The sequence below is a fragment of the Musca domestica genome, unplaced genomic scaffold, assembly GCF_030504385.1.
Source record: "Musca domestica strain aabys unplaced genomic scaffold, Musca_domestica.polishedcontigs.V.1.1 6, whole genome shotgun sequence".
NCBI lineage: Eukaryota > Metazoa > Arthropoda > Insecta > Diptera > Muscidae > Musca > Musca domestica.
The window spans coordinates 24306655-24323918 of NW_026712363.1; the positions used below are offsets into that span (position 1 = coordinate 24306655).

Here is a 17264-nt window from a genome sequence, read left to right on the forward strand (position 1 = left end):
TCACCCACACGCACAGATATCGATGCGCTCAATAAATGTACAAGACCACTTGAATGAAATGTCAAGCAGCCCTGTAATATTCTCCATTCAATATTCGAATAGATAAGAATAATTGTGTGGCTGCAATTAGGTTAAGTTAGATTAGTATTTGTAGCACTTAAGAAACATATTTTTGAAATAAAATCAGAATTGAAATTGAACCCAGACGAAACAGTCGTCTTTCTATTCTCATTAACATTGGTCCTTCGAGCAGGATCGAGAATTGAAACTACATCCAAAGAATAAGGTTGTTCTTTCTTTTCTCATCCCCGAATTGAGAATAGAGTTGGCAATCGAAGAGGGAGATTGGACTACATTCTTATTTACATTGATCCTTCAAGCCGGATCGAGAATTGAAACTATAGCCAAGGAATAATGTTGTTCTTTCTTTTCTCATCATCGATCCGGAGAATAGAATTGACAATCGAAGAGGGAGATAAGCAACATTTTTTTTAAATATCTCAATTTGTTCAGAAGCTATATCTACCTAAACACTAGAATGGGCGGTGGTTGAAATAAGCTGTGAGCCACTGTATATTTCGCTTCCTATTTCGATTACGCTAAATACTTGGAACTGTAAGCTTTACGCAATAAAGGGCTAGGCACATATGTCCTTCATATTTTAACATTCTTCTCCTAACTATTTCCATTAACTATGGTTATGCCCATGGTCTCTAGACTGCCCTTTGGCAATTACTTCATGTCTGGACAAATGTCCTTCGAATGAAAAAAAAGAAAAGAAATCAACTCTTCTACACATTTCAAAATTGATGTGCACTCGTCATTGTTTACACTTCGGTATAGCCAAGTCGGTGGGAGGGTACACGATTAAAATTATACGTAAAAGCTTTCTCCTCTCACACATTTTTCAAAGAAAAAAAGCGCATATAAAGAAGAAAAAATTCCCTCGCAAGAACAACAAAAAAAATCGAGTGTTTAGGACACCTCCCCCCCAAGGATAACAATTAACAACAAGAACTACACAAGCAACCAACCGACACAATTCCGTCACTCCAACAGTCATACGCAGAAAATGTCAAAGCCAGAGCTAAACTGTTGATGTACTTTTGTGAATGCATTAGTATTCTATAGTTGTAGACGCAGGAGTAAAGGCAGATGAATGTTAAAAGGATTTCGAGAGGACTCGTGAGAAGTGTGAAATTTCGAAAACAAAAATTGTTTCTTTTAGTTTTATCTGCTTGAGGCAATCAGACACAACAAATTTTCGATGAGGGAAAAACTAGAAAATATTGTTATTTTTTCAAATCCGCCTGAAAATGGAGGACAGTTATTCTATTATTGGAGAGAAGGAAAACTCATTGACCCTCTACTTACATTAATAGATGGCTCATCGGAAAATATAAAATATTTCGACAAATAATTAAAATTTTCGAGTTTTCCCTTGTTAAGGCGATAATCATATGTTTATGATTTATGTGTTTGTTTCTCTTTCGAGACGAGCTTAATGATCTGAAATTTGCAGTGAAAAGGAAAGCCAGATAGACACTATCACACACTCACCACTATTTTTAAACTTTTTGTGCATATTCGCCCTTGACTTGCGCCACTGATTCCCTATAGGACTTAAGTCGAGGCTCTGGACTGACCAATTCTCGATATTCTCGGAGCAAAATCAATATTTTACTATTTTTGACGAGTGTTTGGGGTCATTATCTTGCACAAATATCTAATTTTGAGCCGTGGAATTCAAGGCTTAAGCATAAACTTGTCCATTTTTACATTTTGTAATTTACTGACGTAAATATTAAAAAAAAAACAACTAAAAAAGTTGTAAGTTCGACCGGGCCGAACTTTGAATACTCTCACTTGGTACAAATTTGCCAATTTTCATAAAAATTGAGATATCTGAGATTGTTAATAGAAGCCGATCTACAGTTTAGTACATCCTAAAACAGTTCAAAACTGATGGATGTGTAGAAAATAAGTCAAAAAACGGCAAATAGTAAAATATTTACCTTGAGTTATGACAAGTATATTTTACGGCAGAACAAAAAGGAACGATTTTTGAGCCCACTGAAGCTCGCAAAAATTGTTGAAAAGGATTTGGGAAAAGTATGTTGCCTTCAAACAATGAGAAATATACTGCATAAGTCGAATTACAATGGAACAAGAGCTAGACATAAACCTCAATTAGCAAACGAAATCAAGAAGTAAGATTGCGATTTTCCAAGGAGCACATATCAAAAGATTTTTCATTTTGGAAGAATGTGCTGTTCACGGACGATAGCAAATTCAACCTTTTTGGTTCAGGTGGAAGACCTTATGTATGGATTAAGGCAAATGAAGCGCTCCTTGCCAAAAATATGAAGCCTATAGTGAAGCACGGTGGTGGGTCACTAATGGTGTGGGGTTCATTTGCAGCCTCTGGACCTGGTGTATTGCATTTTATTGAGGGTATTATGGATCAGACTGTGTACCTTAAAATTTTGAAAGAAAGTTTGCCACTCTGGAAGGAAAAGCTCGGTCTTGGCGAAGATTATTATTTTTATCAAGACTATGAACCGAAACACAAAGCTTATAAAGTGCGGTCATGGCTGCTATTTAGAATGACCAGGCAAACTACCTTTTGGAGTCTGTACTCCAATAAGCCTACATAGGGACAAGAAATACTCTCGGGCGATCTCAAAGAAGTGTTCTTAACAGTCTACACAAACCGTTCTGATAAGCCTTCTTAAAAATGGACTTGAGGTAATTTGCTCAATTTCCCAGTCGCGACATAAAAGTTGAAATTCCTTTCAGCTTAATGGCGGACCTTTGTCAGACATTAAGATGTTAGAAATATAATGTCGCGCAAATATGGATTTTAACTTAGTAATTACGCTCTTACTATTCGAGCAATTATTAAGACATTCGACTTCTATATAAAGAGTGATTTGTTAAGAGCTTGATAACTTTAAAAAAAAAAAAAAAAAACGCATAAAATTTGCAAAATCTCATCGGTTCTTTATTTGAAACGTTAGATTGGTCCATGACATTTACTTTTTGAAGATAATTTCATTTAAATGTTGGCCGCGGCTGCGTCTTAGGTGGTCCATTTGGAAAGTCCAATTTTGGGCAACTTTTTCGAGCATTTCGGCCGGAATAGCCCGAATTTCTTCGGAAATGTTGTCTTCCAAAGCTGGAATAGTTGCTGGCTTATTTCTGTAGACTTTAGACTTGACGTAGCCCCACAAAAAATAGTCTAAAGGCGTCAAATCGCATGATCTTGGTGGCCAACTTACCGGTCCATTTCTTGAGATGAATTGTTCTCCGAAGTTCTCCCTCAAAATGGCCATAGAATCGCGAGCTGTGTGGCATGTAGCGCCATCTTGTTGAAACCACATGTCAACCAAGTTCAGTTCTTCCATTTTTGGCAACAAAAAGTTTGTTAGCATCGAACGATAGCGATCGCCATTCACCGTAACGTTGCGTCGAACAGCATCTTTGAAAAAATACGATCCAATGATTCCACCAGCGTACAAACCACACCAAACAGTGCATTTTTCAGGATGCATGGGCAGTTCTTGAACGGCTTCTGGTTGCTCTTCACTCCAAATGCGGCAATTTTGCTTATTTACGTAGCCATTCAACCAGAAATGAGCCTCATCGCTGAACAAAATTTGTCGATAAAAAAGCGGATTTTCTGCCAACTTTTCTAGGGCCCATTCACTGAAAATTCGACGTTGTGGCAGATCGTTCGGCTTCAGTTCTTGCACGAGCTGTATTTTATACGGTTTTACACCAAGATCTTTGCGTAAAATCTTCCATGTGGTCGAATAACACAAACCCAATTGCTGCGAACGGCGACGAATCGACATTTCACGGTCTTCAGCAACACTCTCAGAAACAGACGCAATATTCTCTTCTGTACGCATTCGTGTGGTTGGTTTGATGTCCAATAAAAAGTAAAAAGTAAACTGAGTGCGAAACTTGGTCACAATCGCATTAATTGTTTGCTCACTTGGTCGATTATGTAGACCATAAATCGGAAGTAAAGCGCGAAACACATTTCGAACCGAACACTGATTTTGGTAATAAAATTCAATGATTTGCAAGCGTTGCTCGTTAGTGATGAAATGTCAAAGCATACTGAGCATCTTTCTCTTTGACACCATGTCTGAAATCCCACGTGATCTGTCAAATACTAATGCATGAAAATTCTACCTTGTACCAAGGGATATCTACAATTTCGTGAGGCAAAAGCTCGATATTTGTATATATTAAAAATACCTTACAATTTAATACTAGACTTTCGTTATTACTATTCATATTTGGCCAATATAAAGTTCGACAGGCTACATTTGGACATCATGTTGGTTAGGATAGGTTAAAGGATGCGTGGTTGCATAAAATACAACCATTCCACTCGGATACCTGTTGGCCCATTATGTTCATCCTATTTAGAGACGAAGAACTCCAATGTAAAAAGAAAATATAGCATAAGGCAATGTTAGAAGTAATAGAGACAGAAGCGAAGAGGATGAAAGTGTATCCACGTTGTGGTCAGCGTGTTGTCGTTAGTCATTTAAATTTTCTGGCTAATTGAAGCATGACTGGCTCGGTTTCAGAACAAGAGGTTAAGTCGGTTAGAATTTGCTTGCCCAGTTGCCTCTGTCTGACTCCATAAAGAGTTGGAGAGTAAGTGATCCGCTGTCTCGGTTTCCTCCTCGTCCTGACAGAGACTGCAGTATTCAGTGTCTTCGCCCTCCCCCCCTCTTTGAAATCATGGCCATTATGTAACAGTGTCTTGTAATTAGGTCTACAATAAGCTTTAGGTCAAATTTCGTCAAGGGGATAAGTGACGTTCGAAGATCACTGCCCTATTTTTTTTTTTGGAGATATGACATCCCCTTCCAATCATCTAGTTCTGATTGAATCTCCCAAAGTAGTGATTATGTAATACGTTGTGGCTTCACTGAGCTATAGATCTCTAGATCTACTGACTCAGATCCGCCTCTAGCTAATTCATGTGCTATGTTATGTTACAATGATGCAGGACCCAACAAAGTCTGACAGACGTCTTAAACTTTTCCAGAGCATTTCAGCATTCCTGAACAGCCATAGATTTGATTGTAACAGAATTAAGAGCCTTCAAGACCGCCTGACTACAGTTCATTGATTCTATTTTCCAACAGCTCAATGGCTTCCCTGATAGCAAAGATTTTTGCTGAAAAACGCTGCAGCCGGTGTTTAGTTTAAAGGATCTTCGGATGTTCAAACTTTCACAAAAGACTCCAGCTCCTGTACCACTTTCCATCTTTGAACCATCGGTATAGACAGCTATACCGTTAAAAGGTGGTGTGTTCCGGGTCCAGATGTCCCAGTGATTTGAAACTTTGCCTGTGTGATATATAATCACTGGTTATAGCCTGACCTCCTATGCTCTCCACACATTTAAGAATGATAGAGTGTCCAAGGACTGACTCAGCCATTGACCCAGTTCATTGAGTCGTAGGGCACACCTAGCAGCTTCTTCCTTTACAAAAATACTTAAGGGTTTTAAGTTGAGTAGGGTGTCAAGTGCAGATTGGCGTGTGATTTTAACGGCACCTATAATTAGTAACGATGCTACTCTTTGGACTTTAACAATGTTTTTGCTGACAGTAGCTTTGTCTAAAGCCCTCCATAAGTTAGTATTGGCCGAACAACTGATTCATATAACCATTTGATTATATGTGGTTTAAGTCCCCAACTCTTCCCTATAGAGTCTCTACAAGAATATAGTGCCATTAAGCTTCGCTCGCTCCTCGATATTCTTCTTCCAATTTACTTTTCGGTCAGGTACGGTACCGAGGTACTTAGCTTCCGTTGACAGGCTCAACCTAACTCCATCCAGCATAGGTTGCGAATAAGGTGGACACCATGATACTCCCATATAACCTTCATGAATCCTCTCCAACCCTTTTCTAGTTTTTAAGAAAAAATATTTTCTAAATTAAACAGCGTCTCACAATCACTCAAGTTTATTGAGTACCGTTTCCAATTGGTTCAGATTTTGCCATTATCTGCTATAAATAGTACCTCATAAAGTGTAGTATGTCCTAATGGAGATCCTAAATATAACAGCAATTAAAATCCAATCATTGGAATTTACTAATGCATTTTGTCACATAACCACACATGCCATCCATAAATTACCCCATTCATACTTACCAAACGATCCTCGTCCGGTCGCAGGACAATCTTGGCACACGCCCGCATATGATAACGTACAAACGGCGAATTAATGGTGGCCAAATGCAACAAATAACTGAACAAAATATACAGTGTTGATGTGAAAAAGAAAATCACCGTTGACACTCGGTCATTCTGTATCAACAGCTTTGTGCCGACACGATTGGAAGACACCAAAAAACCGGCCAAACTTTCGCCCGTCATCACCGCCTGGGTATAGCGTTTGGGGAACATGCTGGCAAAGCCATAAAAACTTGATTGTTGAACTGCAAAACAGAGGAAAACACCAATTAATAACTTTGCCATAGACTTCTGTCCACCCACAATTATATCACGCCAACATTTGGCACTTATCACCCAACCCAACAATTACACTCACTTACCTGTACAACCAATGGCCACCAGTGATACAGCTGCCAAATTGACCGTATAGGCCGTGTTGGCGGCAAACATATGCCATGCCACCTCACACACGGCCACAAACACCAGTGTCGTGAAGGAGACAATATAGCCGAACATGACGCGCACTCGAAACGGTGCCAACGAAAGGAAAACATTATTTAGCAGGACTGTGCCAAATGCAACCACAATGTACGTCATTGACATGTCCAAAGCGACGGAACGTCCAGGAAAACGTGCCTGCCAGTAGTCCGCAGCGATTATAAAACTGAAAGAGAGAGAAAAAACAATAAATAATCAAAAACAACAATGAAGACATTGATTTGTAAAAGTTAAAGCACTGTTGGGGATGATTTTTTTCCAAAGCAAGTTTTCGTTGGCCATTGTAAAGGCTCTTACGGTTTTTATTTAGTATTTGGGATTCCTCTTAAATTAGTCTTCCAATTTTAAAACTTTAACTTGGTTGTAGAATCCAGTGGTGTGTAAAAAAACTGAGAAGACTTCTAATGTTTAAAAAAATATGAATCGAAAGCCAATTTCCATATCCTCGAAAAAGATAACCTATAGATCTATGGCAACCAAAGAGAGGAATTACTCTCCACAACACGTCAAGGATTAGTTTCAGTAGTACTTAAGGAACATATTTTTAAATAAAAACAAGAGTTGAATCTACACCCAAGCGAAGCGGTTGTATTCTTTTCTTATTATTTTACATTGCTCCAGTCGAGCCGAATAGAGAATAGAATTGACAATCGACGAGGGAGATTGGATTCTATTCATTTGGTCCTTCGAGCCAGATAAAGAATTGAAACTACATCCAAAGAATAAGGTTGTTCTTTCTTTTCTCATCACCGAATAGAGAATAGAGTTGACAATCGAAAAAGGAGAATGGATTCTACTCTCATTTACATTGGTCCTTCCAGCTGGATAAAGAATTGGTTGAATAAGGTTGTTCTTTCCTTTCTCATCACCGAATAGGGAATTGAATTAACAATCGAAGAGGGAGATTGGATTCTATTCTCATTTTCAAGCCTTGTGTTTCGGATCATTGTCTTGATGAAAAATTATAACCTTTGCCAAGGCCGAGCTTTTACTTACAAAGTGGCAAACTTTTCAAAATGTTAAGGTACATCGTCTGATTCATAATACCCTCAATAAAATGCAATACGTGTGTCCAGAGGCTGAAAATGAACCCCACGCCATTACTGACCCACCACCGTGCTTCACTGTAGGCTTCATATTTTTGACAAGGAGCGCTTCATTTGCCTTTCTCCATACACAAGGTCTGCCTTCTGAATTTGCTCTCGTGAACAGCACATTCTTCCAAAATGAAAAATCTTTTGATATGTGCTCCTTGGCAAATCCCAATTGATATTTTACTTCTTGATTTCGTTTGCTGATTAGAGGTTTATGTCTAGATCTTCTTCCATTGTAATAGGACTTATGCAATATGTTTCTTATTGTTTGACGGCAACATAGTTTTCCCAAATCCTTTTCACCAATTTTTGCGAGCTTCGGTGCACTCAAATATGGATCCTTTTTGATCAGCCGTAAAATATACTGCTCATCACTCAAGGTAAATATTTTTTAATTTGCCGTTTTTGACTTATTTTCTACATATCCATCTTCAGATGCCAGAAAAACTCAAAGTCGCAAGAGATGAATTCGAATAAATGATGCAGTTAGGAATTTGCAGACCATCAAGAAGTTCTTGTGCGAGTCCGTTACACATGGTACCAAAAGGTGACGGGTTGTGGCGCCCCTGTGGAGATTATCGTTCTCTTAATAAGATAACCGTACCCGATCGTTACCCCGTAGCACATATCCAGGATTTTGGATATATGCTGGCTGGTAAGAAAGTATTTTCAAAAATTGATTTGGTCAAAGCATACTTTCAGATTCCTGTGGCAGAAGAAGATATCTCAAAGACTGCTATAATTACGCCATTTGGATTGTTTGAGTTCACGCGCATGCCATTTGGTCTTACGAACGCTGCGCAAACATTCCAACGCTTTATTCATGAGGTTTTACGAGGACTTGACTTCTGTTTTGCCTACATCGATGACATACTCGTAGCGTCTGAAAATGAAGAAGAGCACGAAAATCATCTCCGGCAAATATTCTCTCGACTACAAGAATATGGCATAACTATCAACAGTGAAAAATGCGAATTTGGCAAGAACTCTCTGGAATTTCTGGGATACTGTGTGAAACAAGACGGCCTTACTCCATGTCCAGAACGTGTTTCTGCAATCCTTCAGTACAAATTGCCCCAAACTGTCAATGAATTGAGTCGATTCTTGGGAATGATCAATTTTTATCGACGTTTTATTCCGAGAGCCGCCCAAGCTCAAGCAACGCTAAATGCCCTAAAAACCCGTCAAAAGAAGAACGACAAAAAGCCAATAGTTTGGACTCCCGAATTACGAAAATCATTTAAAGAATGCATAACCCAACTTGCGAACGCTGCACTTTTGGCATATCCTATTGAATCCGCCGAGACATCTTTATGGGTAGACGCGTCAGATACAGGCTGCCCTCCAACAACTAATTGATGGTGAATGGAAACCACTCGGATTCTACTTAAAGAAGTTGTCAGAGACACAAACACGGTATAGTGCTTATGATCGCGAACTTTTGGTGGCATACTCAGGATTGAAGTATTTCCAACATTTTCTTGAAGGACGTCAGTTTTGCATATACACAGATCATAAACCGCTTACATTTGCTTTTAATCAACGTCACGATAAAGCATCTCCACGCCAACTTCGTCACTTAGATTTTATTGGACAGCATACGGTAGACATTCATCATGTACCTGGAAAACAAAATACAACTGCAGATGCATTGTCTCGTGTCAACAGGATATCGTTCCCATCTTCTTTGAATTATTCAGAACTAGCCGAAGATCAAACGAAAGACGAAGAACTTAAATCTTAGCTTGCACACGAAAAACCATCAAATTTGGAACTGAAATCCCTTGAAATTCCAACGTCGAAAAAAGAAATCGTATGTGATGTGTCAACATCTAAAGCAAGACCGTACATCACACCTCTTTTCCGAAAGCAAGTATTTGACATGATACACAACATATCACATCCCGGCACAAAATCTTCAATTAAGATGATATCGGATAGGGCTAAATCATGCTTAAAGTGTCAGCAAGTCAAGGTTGTACGCCACGTGAAAAGTGCTGTTGGGCAATTCCCAATTCCAGACGAGCGATTTAAAGTAGTAAGCATCGATATAATTGGACCTCTTCCACCGTCGGAAGGGTATAGGTACTGTCTAACGTGTATTGACAGATTCACCCGATGGCCCGAGGCTTTTCCACTACAAGATATCACAGCTGAATCTGTTGCAAAAGCATTTCTTAGTGGATGGATATCAAGATTTGGAGTGCCTTCTCAAGTAGTGACAGATCAAGGACGACAGTTTGAATCCGCATTGTTTAGAGAATTTTCAAAATTGATAGGAGTTCGAGTCACTCACACTACGCCTTACCACCCTCAATGCAATGGTCAAATTGAACGTTGGCATCGGATTTTATGAGTTTAATGAATATTAAAAAATTTCAACCTTTTGTGGGGGAGGTACCAGAAGGAGTGGACCGCTATATTCCATATTAGCACCAGATCTTCAGTTTATAAAAATATTGCAATGTGTGAAATTTTAAGACAAACGGATCACACATCACATAACATTTTATGAGAGTTATAATTATTCAAAATTTTGACCCTTTGTGAGAGAGATACTTGATGGAGTGGACCGATATTGTCCATTTCCGCACTTGACCTAGAACTAAGGAAAATATTAGGATTTCCAAAGTTAGAGCAAAATCGGAATATCGTTTCTCTTTTTGTGCAGAAAAAATATTTTTTGAATATTTCGACCTTTTGTGGGGGAGGTACTTGAAGGAGTGGACCGATGTATTCCATCTTGGCATCAGTCCTTGGGTTAATAAAAATATTGGGATGTGTGAAATTTGAAGACAATCGGACTCTTACATCAGAGTTTATAAGAGTTGTAATTATTCAAAATTTTGACCCTTTGTGGGGGAGGCACCAGATGGAGTGGACCGATATTGTCCATTTTTACACATAACCTAGCACTGATGCAAATATTAGGATTTGCAAAGTTCGAGAAAAATCGGATTATACTTTCTCTTTCTGTGCAGAAAATATATTTTTTGAAAATTTCGATCTTTTGTGGGGGAGGTACCAGAAGGAGTGGACCGATTGGCACCAGTCCTTGGGTTAATAAAATTATTGGGATGTGTGAAATTTGAAGACAGTCGAACTCTTACATCACATTTTATAAGAGTTATAATTATTCAAAATTTCGACCCTTTGTGGGGGAAGCACTTGATGAAGTGCACCGATATTGTCCATTTTCGCACCTGACCTAGAACTAAGGAAAATATTAGGATTTGCAAACTTGAAGTAAAATTGTAATATCGTTTCTCTTTCTGTGCAGAAAATATATTTTTTGAAAATTTTGACCTTTTGTGGGCGAGGTATCAGAATGAGTGGACCGATACTGCCCATCTCCGAACTCGATCTAAGTTTGACAATAATATTACGATATACCAAGTTTGGATCGAATCGGATACTCCCTTCGAGAGTTTTGGTCGTATCAAATGATATATACCCTCTCTAGCCACATGGCTGAGGGTATAAACAGTGGCTAAGCATTTCTGCCCCCATGAAACCATCAATGCTTTGTATCATTTGCATGTCATGTAAATAACTCTGCTATAACAAATTATTATTAAATATCAGACTACAATTTTGCAAATAAAAACCATTCTGCATTACGGTCCTATGCCATTCATGTTGTTGGAAATTGTTTCCCCCCTTGTAAATAAATAAATATTTGACCACCAGACAAAATATACATTAGCACGCAAATTTATAAACAAACAAACACAAATTCATATCTGCCTACATACAATGTTTAAACACAGCAGTATAAATATTTCAAGAGCTGCTAGACTCGCTGGCGAATTTGATAAATGTTCGCAAAGCGATAATAATAGTATGCCTCTATTGGCTTGGTTTATGTGCACTCAGAGTGTAGTAGACATACATGCACACACACACACTCATACATACACAAAAACAATAGCACTGACCTATTCCAAAAGACCGAAAAACGAAATCATTTGCATATCAATTTTCGTGAAACCATGAACTCTGGTGAAAACTTTTCACACAGACATACACATCATTGCCAGTTCCGTCCACTTGCACTTGGGGTATGGGTTACAAAATGATTACTCACCTATTGTAGGGTAGAACAAAACCAATGCCGGCTGCCAACATGGCCAAATAGACCATATGTTTTTGATCCTTGGGAGCACGTATATCATTCTCTGGACTATCCATGGGTTCGTGACGTATGCCGGAACTGCGGCCCTCTAGCGGTTCATAAGTGGTTGATTGTGCGGATTCCATATTTATGTTATGCTGCTGTGTTCTGTTCACAACTCTCCAATTATTTTTGGTGGTGTTTGTTCTTTATGTGTGCGTGCGTGTGTATGTGAGAGTTTCTGTAGTAGAAGAAAACCTGGCCAACGATTTTGTAATTGGTGTTGGAAAACATACACACGTCCTCCACAAGGCACACACTCACTCACTCGGGATTAATAATGTCTGTTACGTGCAGTAGTCCTTAAAACCGGATATTATGCACAGCAATAACAAGAACAACATTACCACTACTATTACGCATCATATTAAGTATACGCACGTACGTACAGACATACAGACACGACAAGTTTACTCGTTGCACGATTCCTCCGGCAACGAAAAGGAAGTATCGTCAGGCGAAAAGACCAAACAAACAACCGCAACAATCAAAATATTCTTCAACACAAAAAGGAAAAGGAGCCGAATCGAGTGCGAGAGCAAACAACCGTATGGCAGAGAGCACAACTTTTTTTTACGCGAGAAAGCAATTATGTTAAAATTCTTATTGTCAGAGAGTGTTATTATTTCTTTAAGTTTTTTTCTTTATTTTATTTGTTTTCACTTTGTTTTGTTTCTTTATTTGTTTTTTTTTTTTTTTCGTATTCTTTTACAAAGTCAATGCTAAACAATCGCCTGTTTCAGACTTTAAGGCGCTGCAAGTGACAAATTGTTAGATTTCATCCCTCTTCTCTCAAGGTAGCCCAACAATAGCAATGGGAGAGAGTAGAAAAAAAAAACAAAACAAATGATGCAAATCCCAGAGAAGTGGTTGCAGGCTTGCCAGATTGTGTGGATTTCTATGAAATATGGTAAAGGGGGATTTGTATACCTCTAATAAATACACGAGTAATTTCGTGAAATAAATGTAATGATGCGGTCAAAAGCAAATGTTTTATTCAATTAAACTGATATTTATATTGAAAATATAAATAATTTGAATTTTCTTATGAAATAATAGGAAACATTAGTCGTTTTGTCGACAGATACATACATCCTAGGCATATGACCAATTATATGTGTGTTTCAGTATGAAGGGAAAACAACATGTTTTCGGATGTAGTTTTGGATGTATTTCGATTCGGCTCGAAGGACCAAATGAAAACAAGTAAAAAAGCAGTAAGGGAGGGTAAGAATACTCTCCACCATTTGCAACAAATTTTCAAAAAAGAGAATAAACAAAATCCATTAAAAATGCTTTAAAAATCTTAAAAACGCCGAATATAGCCATTATATTGGGGTCTATACGAAGACTTGGACCTGCATAGGCAACTGTTGTCATAAGCCATTACAATATTCAAATACGAAGCTTGAAAATAAAATCGTCAAAATTCCGAATATAGGGGTTTACCGATATATGGGACCTATACGTAGACCTGGGCCTGCATAGAAATTTTCTGTAGTTCCTGTTAGGAACTTCATATACAAAATTTCAAACAATATCGGTGAATATTGTATATAATCGTCAAAACAGCGAATATAGGGAGGTGTGGATAAATTGGGCCCATACGAACACCTGGACCTGCATAGATAATTTTCTGTGACAGGCTGTAGTACCTATTAGGAAATTCAAATATGAAATTTCAAAAAATTTCGGTAAATAATGTACCTTAATTCGTCAAAATACCGAATATAGGGAGGCACCGATAAATTGGGCCTATACGAAGACTTGGACATGCATAGAGAATTTTATGTCATAGACTGTAGTTCCCATTATGAACTCTAATGCGTATTTTGAAACAATTCCGGTGAATATTGTACCTAAAATCGTCAAAATTCCTACTATAGGGAGGTATCAATGTAGGGGAGCTACACGAAGACCTGGACCTGCATACGAATTTTTTTGTCATAAGCTGTAGTTCCCCTTTCGAACTCTAAATACGAAATTTTAAACAACTCCGGTGAATAATGTCGCTAAAATCATCAAAATACCGAATTCAGGGAGGTACCGTTATATATAGGCTATACGAAGACCTGCATAGACAATTTTTTGTCATAGACTGTAGTAACCATTACCAACTCTAAACACGCAATTTGAAACAACTCCGGTGAATAATGTCCCTAAAATCGTCAAAATACTGAATATCGGGGGATACCGTTGTATTGGGACTATACGATATCGTGGACCTATATGGACAATTCTCTCCCAGGGGGTAAAGTGCTCAAAAAGAATTTCTTGTGTGGATTTTCAGAAAATACCATTGAGCTAAAATCATCAAAAAACCGATTATCGGGGGTACCGTTTTATAGAGGCTATACGATATCGTGGACCGATATAGCCCATCTTCGAACTTGATCTGCCTGTAGACAAAAAAACTGATATATGCAAAATGTTAGCTTCCTATCTTAATTAATTTTTGACTCTAGCGTGATTACAACAAAGAGACGGGCGGATAGGGCTAAATCGCCTTAACATTTTACGCTGATCAAGAACTTTCTTAGGTCTATAATTATCATTTCGATAATTTACAAACGGAATGACGAACTTAATATACCCTCCATACTATGTATGGTGGAGGGAATTAAATGAATAGAGAACCACTACCGTTTCGTTCGGATGTAGATTCAAATCTGATCTGATAGCCTACGTCAATCCTAATAATACTTCTTATCAATGCACACAGATGGTTGTTCTGTTCCAACGCTTAAGTGAGCGCATTTCTTTTTTGTTACCTAGTGAGAGCATTACTATCTTGGAGTGTCGACCTTATTAAATTGTATTTTTATTATCAGCGCACACACAAATGTTTTGGGACCTTTCGGATTTTCCCACACTGTAAATCGGATTTTCCCATACTTTAATAGTCTCATTCTCATTAAACATAAATACTTTACGTAAAAATATATCTTATCGTTAAACATATTTCGTGTTTTGTTTCACTGTCAAACATCTTCGGTTCGATTTATAATTTTACCATGAATCGTCTTACAGAACAATGCTTCCTATCAGTTGAAATTTTTCATTAAAATGCGTGCTCTATTAAGAAAGTTAATCGCTTGCATCTTCCATTGTACCATCAGACTGCAAAGAAGTGCTGCTAACACGGAATAAAAATAATACAAACAGAGAAAAGCTGCAGCAGATGCAAGAACCATTGGAAATTTCAGACTGGGAAGAATCTATAACCAAGATTGCTACCGAAACACTGAATTGCCGTAGTGAGACTGCAGAGAATACTAATTATAGCCGACCACAAATGTATGTTCAATTTCTCAGATTCTCTGATAGTGAAGATTATTAAGGGATCTCAATTCGTCTGATATCTGATAGAAGAAACTCTCAAAATCTATAAAATGGCGGGCTGAGAGTCTGTAAATTAGAAATTCCTGTAAACATAGTGACTGGATAAATCATATGTTTAGGACTTGCCTTGGCCCTCTTCTATTTCCAATTCCGTATGGTTTGGGACAAAAATTCAACGAATACCTGGTTACAAATATATAACAAACTCTTAGTACTTTGATCAAGAAGCTTGCAGCAAAACCCAATACAACAACACATATAAATATGTCCGTATAATGGCTAAAAATATATCCTGGTGGTAAAAAGGAACTCTTAAAGAAATCTGGATAATACCATAAGAATTGATGTTTACATTTTAATCGTGTGCTGCTGTTGAAGAGTGCACTCGAGAATCGAGAAGAGTTTGGCCTCGACGCACGGCATATTAAAGGTGACAATACATAAAAATCTTTTCTCGGCTGGCTTAAGTCATCGGCTGGCTTTTTCGAAAAAGAACAAAGGAGCGTAAGTCGAAAATCGAACTAATTCAACCAAGAACTACTTTGTTACTCTACGAAGAAGCCAGCCAATGACTTAAGCCAGTCAAATAAGCGTTTTATTTATTCTCACCTTAAGTCAGACAAAAAAGCGTTTTAGGTATTCTTACCTTAAGAGACACATCATATAAAAGGTTGTAAAATTCGACATAAATAAGCAAACTACAAAACTACATTTTCCTAAAATCTTAGTTTACAGGGATTTTTTGGGTATTTCCCCCCTTTCCCACATCAAAAATCTGGCAAGCCAGCAAGTGGTAAACCACCAGCTTATCGACATAACCTAAACGTTTGAGAAGAGGGATGAGAGCGTAATTATTACCGAATAAAAAAATGAGTGTCGATTTCTCCTCACAGGAAAAATAGACAACAAATGGTTAAGAGAAGGTAGGTAGTTTCTTTTCAAATGTTGTTAGGATTTTTTATTTACAAAAACTTTTTTCAATTTTTTTTATTTAAAAATTTTAAACTATTGTTTTCATAACTTTGCCGAAAATTATTTTTCACAGATCCTTTTATTATGCACTAACACTTTTCACCACATTCCAAAAGGCGTTTCTCTATTCACAAAATATTGATATTTTTGTTGGGGGACTGGAGAAGAAGAGATTGGATTTTTTCATTGCCGTCATCAAGAACACAAACACTTGTTTTCTTTGAAATTATTTTTCAAATTTAAAACCATGTAACGTTTTTATCATCTCTTTGCAGATCTAACACAAATAACAAAATTTCAATTTGATTTTATTGAATTAATTTTTATTTATTATTTGATTTTTCATAATAAAAATTTCTTGTATTCTTTGGGACCGCCGCGACCATCCGTGTGTATTTTCTTATTCTTAGGTTGTTCGATTATATTTGCGCATGTTTTTCTACTGAAACCAGAAATTGATTTTCCCTTCATATTTTGCCAGAATTTCACGTCGACTTTGTGTCATCGCACGTAGCACGTCCGTTTATTGCTCACGACTAGCTCTCTGTTTATTTATTTAATGGGACTCTCTCAGCGGAGGTGGTCAAATATCTGTCAAAATGTAAAGTGTGATTTGTGTGTGTTCCTCCTTTTTGGGGATGATGCCATTCAAATGGCGTAATTGTAGCACAAACCCACTCACACACACACCCATCCATCACCATTAAAATTTTCACAAAAAGGGGTGTGTGGATAAATGTAATTGGTAAAAGCTTTTTAGTGTGTCACCCTGTGTTGTGTGTCTTTTCTAAATAGGGATGTAAATGATGCAGAGTTGCCAGACGTTGAAGTCGTTAAGGTGGTCATATTTGAGGTGATTAAAAAAAGGGTGTTTCTATATAAGAGACCAATGTTGATTTTTACAGAACCCCAAATTTGGTATTCTTATAAAAGTTGAGAGGGGTCTCTTTATGTAGACGGCCAGAATG

The 17264-nt window shown here is 37.7% G+C and overlaps 1 protein-coding gene across 4 annotated transcripts in view; it reads right to left on the reverse strand.

The window, feature by feature from the left end:
- LOC101895567 (equilibrative nucleoside transporter 4) overlaps positions 1–17022 on the reverse strand; it is a 29131-nt gene extending 12109 nt beyond the window's left edge. For 3 of the 4 annotated variants that reach the window (XR_009343759.1, XR_009343760.1, XM_005187684.4), the window contains exons 1-4: positions 16183–17022; positions 11896–12736; positions 6597–6880; positions 6193–6479 (exon numbers count right to left, since the gene is read on the reverse strand). Coding sequence is in view for 2 of the 4 variants with exons in the window: in XM_005187684.4 (XP_005187741.1) it covers positions 6193–6479; positions 6597–6880; positions 11896–12068 (744 nt within the window). In the remaining 2 variants the exon portion in view is untranslated. Of the gene's footprint in view, positions 1–6192; positions 6480–6596; positions 6881–11895; positions 12769–16182 lie in introns of those variants that run through there. The other variant, XM_020038261.2, reaches the window with a different exon arrangement.
- Between the last annotated feature and the right edge of the window lie 242 nt (positions 17023–17264).